The sequence below is a fragment of the Grus americana genome, chromosome 15, assembly GCF_028858705.1.
Source record: "Grus americana isolate bGruAme1 chromosome 15, bGruAme1.mat, whole genome shotgun sequence".
In the NCBI taxonomy this organism is placed as follows: Eukaryota; Metazoa; Chordata; class Aves; order Gruiformes; family Gruidae; genus Grus; species Grus americana.
In genome coordinates, this window is record NC_072866.1 from 16,717,252 (window position 1) to 16,729,059 (window position 11,808).

An 11,808-nucleotide genomic window follows, 5' to 3' on the forward strand; every position below is an offset into this window, starting at 1 on the left:
ATCTCTGGAGAAAGTCTGGATGCTTTACTATACTGAAAGCTTTGTGTCACCTCAAATTGTTTCTACTTGAATCTTGCCTGTAAAAATGGGTCTTCCCAACTGAAGTCCCAGAAAATGCTGAAAATTTTAATCTGTAGTTGGGAATAAACAGGGAACAGCATCGAGTGTGTTCCTAAGCAGTTCATTCAATGCTGATTTAAGGCATAAATTGGCAATGGAGCAGGATTAGCATTTGTGCCCTTACCGTTCCCCTTACCAGTGCAACAGCTAGAAACGGACCTTATACATTATTTTTAAAAACCTGAAGTTTATTTAAAAAAAAAAAAGATTGACCACAGAAAGGGGACACGCTAGATAATATTGACTGTGAAAAATATTGACTGCTGCCTGACGCTGGAGGTTTTCTGCTGTTACAGGACATAGTGCAAGTCCCTGGACAGCCCCGGACCCCCGCGCAGCCGGTGCCTTCCCCTTCCAGGCTGGTTCGGTGCTTCCAGCATTGCCTGCCCCGCGTTTGAGGGGCTCCTGACCCCCCGCGGTACGGCTCTGCTCCCCCGATGCCCGCCAGCACCCCGCGGGCCACGGCACCAGCTGGGCAGTGCTGAACCGGGGACACAAAACAGGGTCTCAGGAAGCCCCTCGGGGTGGGTGAGGGATTTCCTTCCTCGCCTGCAGCCTCCGGCCTGCGAGAAAGGCTCTCCGGGCGCAGACGTGCACCCCCCCCCCGAGCCAGGCCGCGGGCGAAGGCCCCTCGGGGTGGGATGCAACGAGCGCGCCCGGGCTCAGCCGGGGGGGAGGTGTAGGGGGGCGTGTGCGGCTGGGAGAGCCGCTGCTCTGGGGGGAGGGAGCAGCGCGGCGCCTATATCCACCTCCGCGCCGGCTGCCGCCCCCGCACAGCCGGGAGGTCCCGGCCCCAGCGTGTGTCCCGTCCCGTGTCCCCCCCCAGGGCCCGGCCGCCTGCGGAGCGGGGCTGTGTCCGTCCCTCCGGCCGCGGCCATGGGCAGCGGGTGGCACCTGTGCTGGCTCCTCTCCGCGGCGCTGCTCGCCGCCCGGGCTTTCCCCCAGACCAACATCAAGATCAGCCAAGGTGAGTGCAAAGCGCCGGGGGAAGGAAGGAAGGGGCACCCGGAACCGCCCCGGGGGAAGGAGGGAAGGAAGGAAGGAGGGAAGGAGGGAGGGAAGGAGGGAAGGAGGGAAGGAGGGAAGGAGGGAAGGAAGGAAGGAGGGAAGGAGGGAAGGAAGGAGGGAAGGAAGGAGGGAAGGAGCGAGCGAGCGAGCGCCCGGAACCGGGGAGGTGAGGGGAGAGCGCGAAGCTCCCGCAGGGCCAGCGGCCGCCTGCTCCCAGCGCTCCAGAAGTCGCTGCCTTTCCTTGGAACCAACTTTCTCCTTCGCTGGGGGACGTGCCAAGAGCAGCCCCGCTCTCCCTCTCCCGGGATATCGAAGCTGTCTCTGCTCTGGCTTTTGTTCCTGCGCGCTCGCGTGGCACGGTGCCGTGGACCTTCACGCCGTGGGTCTGGCGTGGGTGACGGGCAGAAGTAACCGCGTGGAGGTACACGCGTGAGCGGCGCAGGACTGCAGGACAGGCGAAGGGAACGGCCGTGGCTCCCCGTCTATTTATTCACGCTTACTGCATGTGCAAAGTGGACACAAATAAGTGATTCCCCTTTACTCCTCTTTTTTTTTTTTTTTTTTTTTTTATTTCTGAGCTGTTGGTGACGGCGGCTGCTTTGTGTTGCTTAAGGTTCTTGCAAACTTTTTCATGGGGCTGGTGTGAGTGAGAGTCGCTGCTCCAAGTTTCTTCGCGCCCTGTTAGATTTGGATGGGAATGGGAGCGGAGCGGGACTCTCTAAGTGCTGTTCAGCGAGTTCATGAGAAAAAGGATCGATACAAGCCTGGCTTTCCTGCCAGACGCCTAATCCGTGGGAGCTTCGCCAAAACTAATTAAGGAGGAAAAAAACCCCTGTGAGATAACTCCTATCTGTCCATGCCGGCTGCAGGAGGGCTGCTGCCGGCGCCTGCCGTAGCCTCACGACTCCAAACCTACGAGGCAGAAGATTTGAAGCTGTAAAAAAACAGCTTGGTTTTGTCACAGGATTTAGAAAAGCAAAGCCCTCTGCGTGAAGGGATGTCACTTCCAATGTTTAAAATTTTACATGGAAATTTGTAACATGTGCTTTAAAAAACACATCAGAGTGTGTAAAATATTGCCCAGCTATTAAATGAGCTTCATGTCCGTCAGTGGGTACCACCCCCCGCTCCATCCATCCCAGACACAGACTGAAAACCCTCCCACGATCTGCCCGCTTTGAAGGCGGGTGCTAAGCGTGAGACTCTTTCATCTGTTAATGAAAGACAAATATTGCAAATCACATGAAGGTGGGATTGTTTGTCCATGATGACTGTGGTGTCAGGGCTTAAGGACGTGCTCCTAAAGCCATGGGTGACCCAAGGCACCTCAGCATCACACACTAGCGCTGGCTTAGCCCCTGCTACCCGCTCCTGCCTACCAAACCCCCGGTTTAATGCTTATTCTTTGGGTTTATTCACTAAAGAATAGTGAGTGGCAGGCGTGTTGAGGCTGTGGTGGGATGGAGACATGCTCAGCTGGCACTTTGAACCCCCTGGCCTCACTGCAGGCTGCTCCGGCCAAAGCTGTCTTGGGGGGTCCTGGGGCTGCCCTGTCACAGCCCAGCTGCCTCACCCATCCCCTGTAACTGCCCGCTGCTCTGGCAGTACCAACGCAGGGTAAAGCCGCGCTGCCGGTCTTCCCCACGGTCCCGAGCTGGTAAGAGGTGACTGTGTCGGTGAGCACCAGGATGCTCACCTGAGCCCCAGCTCTGACCACCGGCTGGGGAGCACTCCCTGTCCCTCGCTCTCGGCATCGCCCTCGGGCACCGGCGGCGAAGCGGCTCTGCCCTGGGAAGGACCCAGCGCTGCACGTGATGGGGATCTCCTCGGCTCTTCCCCGTTGGCATCAACTTCAGCCAAGCCTCTTGGGTGTCAGTGGACACCCTCCAAACCCAGCTGCTTGCCAAGAGCTGAAGAGGTTCGCTTGCTTTTCCAGGTCAGTCGGCAGCATTAGCTTATGGATGAGCCAATTTTCAAGAGCATGCCTTTCAGTGAGGTGTCTCCTGATGTCTCTAAGCTTTTTGGTAAGTCATCAGCTGTTGATGAAACAGAGCCCTTCAATGCTCTGCAGCAAGAAGAGCATCTGCTGCCTGATCCGAGAGCACTGACCTGATCCAACCTGCTGTCCAAAACCCTTTGATGGAGCTGCAGTCTCCCCAGGAGTCTTTCTTGCGCGGGCATCTCTTGCCAACCTCGTCCTAGCCCCAGACTTCCTATCTCAAATCTGCACATCGCTGGAGGTGAGGCAGCTTTGCACCTTGGCATGAAGCCGCTCAGGAAAAAACCCGCTCTTCCCCGGCTGAGTCTGTGGGAGTCACGCTGGTGGTATTTTGTCTTCTTCAGTAGCATCCTGGAATAAAAAAATGCGTGCAGCTGGCTGGGGTTTTCTCGGTTAATTATTTCTATCTGGAAAGTGGCCACTTGGGGAAGTGAAACTTTTTGGCAGAGCTGTGCCAGCTTCTGAAAGATTTTGACAAGTGATTTTCCCCGTGGTTCTGCAGTGGGTCTGAGCTAGCAAATAAAGAAAAAGTTTTGTTGGCACTGACACAGATCCAGAGAGCACAAAACTCTCTTTCTGACCCCAAATTCTTGTTTTACAGCTTTTCTGAGTTAGTAACAGCTACCTGATATGAATCTTAACCAAGTTTGGACTTCTATTTTGCTGGTGTGGCGTTAAAACATGGCCCTGACCTTAAAACTGCTGCCCTGTAAATAAGCAAAGGGAAGAAAGATTCTTGCCATCATTTTTCACCAGGAGTTTGGGGACAAATGGCTGAACTGGCTTGGGGTTGGCAGGAGCCCCCGTCCCGCAGGCAGGGCTGTGCTGCCGCTGCCCTGTGCGGAGGAGCTGGTGCTGCTGCGGCTGATGTTTGCTGGGGTGCTTAAAAGTGAGGATCTGGTCTAAACAGCCCCAAAATCCTTCCCCTGCCCCCTTTTAGATCCAAATGCCATCAGCAGGTGCTGGCTCGGGTTGTGAGGTTTTCCTACAGAGCCGTGAGTGGGCTCACGTACTCACAACCACACATCCCATTTTTTATGGCCTTTCTGCTAAAAGTAGCCCCTGAAGACCCCGGATAAAGCAGCACCCCCAGTTGTTCCTGCTGGTAAAACTGGGAGCAGTAGTTCTCCAGCCAAAGCCTCTGATCCTGACCTAACAGAAAAGATGCTAATTAAACGCTGACCTCCCATACTTTCCTTTTCGGTGTACTTAACCTTAAATTCCTTCAGGCACCTCTGGTTCGCTGAAGCTCATCAAATTAATGCTACCTAATGGGAAGCAGTACGGAGTAACAAAGAAGGACTGTCTCCATCTCTGACTCGGTTTCGGCTGCTCCGAACAAAACAAGGGTGATTTTCCCGGGCGATCGGGCGCCGACAGACCCGGCTTGGAGCCAGGGCACCGGGACGCCCGCTGCAATTAGCACTTGGGAGCGAAGGGCCCCGTTTGCCGGGGATGCTGCTGGGTTAAGCCCTGTGAATTTTGTCACCGTGCTGCTAGAGGTGAAGAGTTCGTCGAGGCATTTCACAGCCTCTGTCATAAAATCCCAGTTGCTGCTGGAGCTGGTGGTGCCTGTCTGCCACAGAGCCCCGGGGTGCCCACGGCAGGAGGGAGCAGCAACCTGGAGTCGCCACGGGCCAGGACCGGATCCCAGCGCTGTCCCGGATGGGGGGACGTGCCTCATCCAGCACCTGGCAGTGAAGCTGAAGCCTCGTCCTGTGGGTTTGACCCCCTGCCCTTGCTCTGCTTTCGGTGGGGACAGGGACTCCTGGCTGGTGCCATGTGGGGAGGAGGGCTTGGCTCCCAGGAAACCGCATCAGCTCCCGGCGTTCCTGGTCCTTCTGCTTTATCGCTCTTAGAGCAACAATTTGCTTTTTTTCAGGTTTTCCCAAATGCAAGGATGGCTGGGTGTGAATCCGAGCGCTGCACCCCACATTGCCACTGAGCTGCCTGCGGCTTGGCCACTCTCCCGTAAAGCTGGTCCTCTTCCTTCCAGCCCAGCACGCCTTATTTTTTTCCCTCCGCAGCCCATAACTAGCGCTGAGGAGGGTGGGAGAGCCTGTCGCTGCTCTCAGTGGGTTTGTAGCTGTGGGTGCAGAGCTGCTCCCAGCCACGGCTCCTTCGGAGGGAGCGGGCAGGGGTCCCGAGGCGGGGTGATGGGGTGACAGCCCCGCGGGGCTCGGCACAGCAGGTGCTACCAGCAGTCGGCTCGGCCTCCGCGCCTTGCTGAGGAGTTAAAAAAGGCTCTTTGCATTCGTGGTTTGTCGCACACACACGGGGTGTGTGACAGGAGGGACCTGGGGGTGGCTGGAGGGTGTTTGTGAAACACTCAGAGATCCCCATGTGGAAAGAGCTGATGAAATATGAAATTATTGCCCCGGGGCAGGGAAAGATTCAGCTCCACAAACGCTCCCGCAGCTGCTTTGAATTCACCTCGCCTCTCCGTTTCCCCATGCCCACGCTGCCCTCGCCGCTCCCACGTCCCGTGCTGCTGCCGGCAGGGTTTTGCTCTCCTCGCCCTTGGGGGAAGCCAGTCCCCCCCGGCCCTGTAGCACGACCCTGACCTCTCTGGCTTTGAGCCTGTTACCTGCTTGGATAGCTTCATGGCATCTGATGTGTGCTGTAACCCCCGCTCCCCCCGCCCTGCCCGCCTCCCCGCTCGCTCCGGCAGCAGCACTGACCCCAGGCCAGGATCCCGTGGGGATGTGGGAACCGGCTCTGGGGTCGTTAGTGACTCCCCGAGGCTCAAAACGCAGCAGCTAAGAGAGCGAAGGCTACGCGCCACAAGATTTGGGGGTTACGCGTGCGTTCGTGTTGGGTGGTGTGTTGTGCACGTGTGCTGCATCCTCCCCGCGCGCGCTGGCGGGACCGTGGCACGGAGGAGGTCGGGAAGAAGTGTTAACGTTTACACAGCAGCACTGGCTCCAGAAATGCGTCCTGCCCCCCAAAATGGCCTCTTTTGGGGTAACCCCGCTGTGCCGAGAGGTGGTGAGGGACGAGGAGCAGTGCCGCGGGGCCCCGCTCGTATCTGGCCACGGGAGGCAGATAGGCCGGCACCGCTCCCGGCGGCACGCGCGCCTCACCCGGCTGTTTGTGGGGCCGAAATCCAACGCGTGCGTACGTGGACGGCTGCGTCCGGGCCCAGGATGTGGGGAGGGGGGTTTGCTCGGAGGGAGGAGGTGCGAGTTGGCCTTGCAGGAGGCGAGAGCAGGAGGGCAGCGTGCGGCCATAACAGCCCCTGGCTGTCAGCTCCCGTCCCAGCACGGCAGCTCCGGTGGCGCCTGATGGAGCCCAGAGGAGAGGAGCCCTTATCTCGGTTTCCTGGGCAGCAACGGCAGTGCCTTTATTTTAAGCACCCTCTGCCTAAACCGACGTCAAACGGGCTTGAAACGTCCCTCCTGATTTAGGCAGACGCTAAAACTGAGAAACCCCCGGCCTTTACGAAATGCGTTTTGGCTTTTGCACACTTTTGCACGAGGTGGGTTTCCCACGCGTGTGTGGTGGTCATTTGCCTGGGGGGGAGCGGGGCTGGGCAGCGCCGTCTCTGCTGCCTGCTCGGCTGCCCGGCCGCGCCGCTTGGCCCTCGGCTGCTGGATGTCCTCTGCTCTGCCCCCAGCCATGCCGGAGCCCGTCCACGCCTACTCCTGCCCGCTCTTCTGGACCGAGTACGAAGGCCATTGCTACCGGTACTTCCCCATCAACAAAACCTGGGCTGAAGCTGATCTCTATTGCGCTGAGTTCTCCATTGGCATCAGATCAGCCAAGCTGGCCTCCATCCACAGGTGAGGGGCATGGAAACACGTCATCCCACCCTGGCATGGCCTGGGGAAGAAGGAAAATGGGGACGAAATCCCATTTCCACAGCACAACCTCTGTGCCAGCTGCAGGCTCGTGTCCCAGCCTAAGCATCCCTCTGCGGCAGCGACCGGGTCATGTCTGATACGCTGCGCACACAAAGGCGATGTAAGAAACGCCTTTGCCTGGCCTGGCAGGAAAACTGAGGTAGTATTCCCTCAATTCCCCAAAACTGCATTTTTTACTCTTGGAAAAGGGATAGAAATACAAGATGATTACACAGGCTTTTCCCCCCGCTCCCTCTCCCCCAGCTCTCCCCCACACTGTGCACCCTTTGCACAGCCCCGGGACAGTAATCCCCAGCCATTAGAAGAGGGGGGGCCCGTTTGGCCGTGCCGTGGGGTGAATGCTGAGGGACCTGCCCGACCGTTTGCCCGCCAGCCGCCCCAGCAGCTCCGTCTTGCTCTGTTTTGCCAGCTGGGAAGAAAACGTCTTCGTGTACGACCTGGTGAACAGCCGCGTGCCCGGCATCCCCACTGACATCTGGACGGGGCTCAACGACCTGCGGCAGGTGAGAGTTCCCTCTAATCCTGCGGGAAATGGCTTTGAAAAATTCACTTCCCTGCGTTTTCCCCCTAGGAAGCCACTTGGGTTTTCTTCTTCGCTCCTTAGAGCCCCATTAATCGGGTGGTGGCGTAGGGTCTGTCGTGCGGCATGGGGGGGAAGGTTGTCATTTCATCCCCCCCCCAGTCTGCTTTTAAAAGAAAAGTGTTACTGGAATTAATAGATTAATAATTACTAATTATTCACATCATATTTTATTGATGGATTAATAGAAAGAGTATTGTACTGCTGGTCCAAGAAGAGGAAATAAACTGAAAACATCTCCAATGTCAAAAAATCACCAAGTTTCATTGCTTTCTTGTGATACTCCGCAACTTTTCAAAGCTGACATATTGGAAATATATAGTCTAATACGTAACAAAAATCGAGACCGTCAGGAGAACAGTCCCGTGCCAGCAATTTTTTTGTAGATAGTGGGAAAGGAATGGAAAAGACAAAGGAAAAGGAACGCAGAATTGCGTTGGGTGTGTTAAAAAATATACAGGTTTAATTTCTGGGCTTCCCCTGGTGAGAACACTGCGAACGCTGGGGCTTTCCCAGGTAGGTTTTCAGTTGTAAAACCCAAACGAGCTGTTTGGCCTTTGCTGAGCGGTGACAGTCTGTCCCTGTGTCCCCGGGCTGGGTGGCACCAGGGATGGGGACGGGGACGAGGGCTGCCCGGGAGTGGGACCCCCCCGCCAACGCGGCTCTGCCATCGCGGCCTCTGCCCCGCGCCAGGAGGGTCACTTCGAGTGGACGGACGGCTCCTCCTACGACTACCACTACTGGGACGGCAGTCAGCCCGACGACGGGATCCACTCCATCCCCGAGGAGGAGGACTGCGTGCAGATCTGGTACAGGCACAGCAGCGGTGAGTGCCGGGCCGGGGGCACGGTGCATCTTACCTGCACGTAAACAAATTCAATCCACCGCGCTCGTGCTTTTCTGAAGAGGCTGCTGGCGGGCTGAGGGCTCGCATTTTAATTTTTTATTATTATTTTCTTTATTTCTTTGCAGAGGAAGGATGTGTTTTCTCTTTCACCACGTACACACACATGCTCGCTTTCCCTCCGCTCACAGCCCATCTCTCTCCCCCACAGCAGCGGCAGGAGGCGAGCATCACCCACTTTGAAGAGTTACTGAATTGTGTCAACGGTCAAATTGTCCCATTTCCCGTCCCACACGCAGCCCGTGGAAACACCCCTCGGTTTGCCATCTTTCCCCTCCCTCGCTCAGGCCGGGGGCATCTCGCTGAAGCGGGGAAGACCCTGCCTGTGCAAAAATCCCACCTCACCCCCCCATTGCCAGTGAGACCGTGAAGGCGTACCCAGACCTCGTGGACGTACCTAAACGCCCCGTCCACGCACGACCTGTTGATATTTTGTGGGGTACTGGGATGTGTTTGCAGCTGCCAGGCGTCCCCGCCAGCGTCCCCAGGATGGAGATGGGGATACTGGGAGGGGGCACGGTGGGGAGCAGCCCAGACAGGAGGACATCCGGGGAAAGGCTCCCGCGACGGCAGGAGGTCCTGGTCCTGAGGGTGGTCCATGGTTACCTCCTTCCACGTTTTTTTGGCTAATGCCTTGGTTTTTTTGGGGGGGGTAGCGCTGCGCTCCTGGAACGACAACGCCTGCGGCAGAGCCTTCCCCTTCGTCTGCAAGATCCCCTCGCTGGCCCTGGACTGAGGCTGCCGGCGCTGCCTGCGCCCCCCTCATTTTGGGTCATCTCTCCAGCCGTGCTGGGGAAGAGCACGGGCGGCGAGAGCCGCGGAGCTGCTCGGCATCCCCGGCCAGACCCCGGCTGGAAAATCCCTCCTGCGAGCGCCGCAGGGACGAACCCGGCGCTCACCCTCCCCACGGGCAAACGGTGCCGGGAGCTGTGTCGAACAGCGAAGGAGCCCCCCAAGCCTGAGCCTGGCTTTGGGTTTCGGATCAATTATCGCAGTGTGTTAGAGGAAACCCATGATTTTACCAATACACCAAACTGTTAGCGCCAAAAAATAGCCGTAAGAAATTATTTTGCCCGTTGGTCTGCGAAGAGTGGAGGAAAAGTGTTATTTTCTGATAAGTTATGCAAAATGCCTCTTGTGTGTGTTATTTTTCTCTCCGCTAAAATAAACAGCAAACAGCAGGTGGAGGCTCCTCCGTCTTTCTAGTGCTCAAGTAGCAGCGGCTCCCCGGGGACGTGGGCTCTCGGGCCCAAGGAGCAGGTTTGACCCCAATCTGCTCTGTTTTAAAAGGTGCACTGGGTGGGGGGAGCAGGCACCTGGGAAGGTTTATTTTAGTGACCCTGACTGTTTGTTGGGGTCCCTGGGCAGTGTGTGTGCACACCCTGCCCTTGGCCGGTCCCCGTCAGCCGCACGGCATCACCCATGGGGCGTAAGGGGCCGCTCAGCACCCGCAGCTCCGCAGCATCCCTGCCCGCAGCAGGTGAGCAGGGTTTGGGCCCAGCTGCTCTGGGCTCAGCGGGTTACAAGGGAGGTGGGCGAAGGGCCGATGTGCTCCAGCTGAGGGTTGGCCCACCCTCACAAATCTTTCCTCGGCCCCGCACGGCCCTGTGGCATCCCCGTGGGTTTGCAAGAAGCCCCGTGCAGAGGGGGCTGCGTCCTCCTCCGGCCCCGTGCCCTCCCTTGGGAGCGATGTCCCCCTTTTGTCCCTCTCCAGCAAAGCCCCAGCGTCTCGAGCACCAAAGCAGCCAGGACAGCCCTGGGCTGCCCCATCTCGGCCGCTGCCTGGGAAGATGAGTAAGAGCATCCTCACAAAATTGTCTGCTCTCTCTTGATGTCACCATTTTGGAGACGTAAAATTTCAAGACTAAGACTTTCCAGAGTGGTCACAGTGGATACACTGAGGTAAGTAACTGGTAAGTAACTCCCAGCTCTGCCGGAGCTGTTAACTGCTTCCCTGGGTGTCTGCACAGCTTTCAGCTGAAACGCATTTCCACCCGGAGAGAAACTGCAGAACGGGGTGGGGGTACGGTGGTGGTGTAAGTGGAACATGGGTGTTGGAGCAGGTTTCTAAAATAAGGAAACACTGATAATATAATCTCTCTATATTTAAAATACATATATATTTATTTTAAATGGATTTTTATATATATACAGATGCTTACTCTCCATATTCTTTTTTTTAAGTAAGTTGTGCAACTTTCAGTCCAGGGCAGGAGACAGCACTGAACGTGGTTTCCTGAGGCTTTTCCTTCATTTGAAACCAAGAAATTACACATAGATGATAACAGTATTAAACCACCTGTAAAAACAAAGCGTTCTTGGGTCCAACAAGCTAACAAAATGTCCGTGTGTCAGATCCGGATGTGTGTGGCAGAAAAAGGGCTCGTGCACCCCTTTTGCTGGCTGCCCAGAGGCCACCCATGGCGGGTCCCGTGCCCACCGCCACCACGAGGACAGCAGGGCCGGGGCATCGCAGGACACAGACCCCGGGCTCCGAGCGCCGGGGCCGTACGCCTGGTCCTGTCACCGAGGAGGAGACCAGCCGCAGCGCAGGGGCCCGGGGCCAGCACGCCCCGCAGAACCCCCGCGGCTCGCCCAGCACCCGGGCGGGGAGGTCGGGGTGCTGGAGGGGCGGCCGCCCCGCTGGGTGATGCTGCTGTGTGGTGCTGAGCTCCGGGCCCGGCTCCGGGCCGCCTCTCCTGGGTTTCTTCTCCCTATTCCTGACACGTCCTGGGAATTCCTCACGGCTGGGGCTCAGGACACCTCGAGCCAAAAAACCTCTCTTTTTTCCCTGCAAGTGGCACGAGATGTTTCAAGGAAAGGTTAAACCCTTCCTTTGGGAAAGCGGCTGAGGAATTGGGCCCCACTGTGGCTAAAAATACTGGTAATGGGAAAACCTATGGAAGCTGTCGGCTCCAATTAACATCTTCATTGCCAGGTGAAAAGAACTGAACACGCGTGACCTGAGAGTCAGGACCAAAGTTAACAGGGGCTTTGTTTGGCTTCCTCCCCAGGCTCCAGGGTCCGTCCTTTAAAAATAACCAAACCCACTTCTTCCCTCGCCAGTGTCTTCTGTTTCACAGTAATCAAGCAAAATTCAGAAAAACAACAGGAGTTTTCACCTTCCTGATGAACTCGTCGTGGATCTGTCGAGGTGCGTGCTGGGTGGAAGATGGGACGTGCCCTTTCCCTCGGTACAGAGGGTCCCAGGCGTTAGCCAGCCGGGAGGAGCTGCAGCTCTTTGGGCTGAACTTTTTATTTTATTTTTCTGTACTCCTCACCTCATAACCTTAACTCCTCTGTTATCTTGAATTTCTCCGTCCTGCCCTGCCAT

At 56.9% G+C, this 11,808-nt stretch overlaps 1 protein-coding gene across 1 annotated transcript; it reads left to right on the plus strand.

The window, feature by feature from the left end:
- The first annotated feature begins 881 nt into the window (after nt 1-881).
- On the plus strand, nt 882-9,627 carry CLEC19A (C-type lectin domain containing 19A). The gene is made up of 5 exons (XM_054842505.1): nt 882-1,087; nt 6,744-6,909; nt 7,400-7,493; nt 8,264-8,396; nt 9,131-9,627. Exons 1-5 carry the CDS (start codon nt 997-999, stop codon nt 9,208-9,210), a joined length of 564 nt encoding a protein of 187 aa, XP_054698480.1. The 5' UTR covers nt 882-996; the 3' UTR covers nt 9,211-9,627.
- The last annotated feature ends 2,181 nt before the right edge of the window (nt 9,628-11,808 follow it).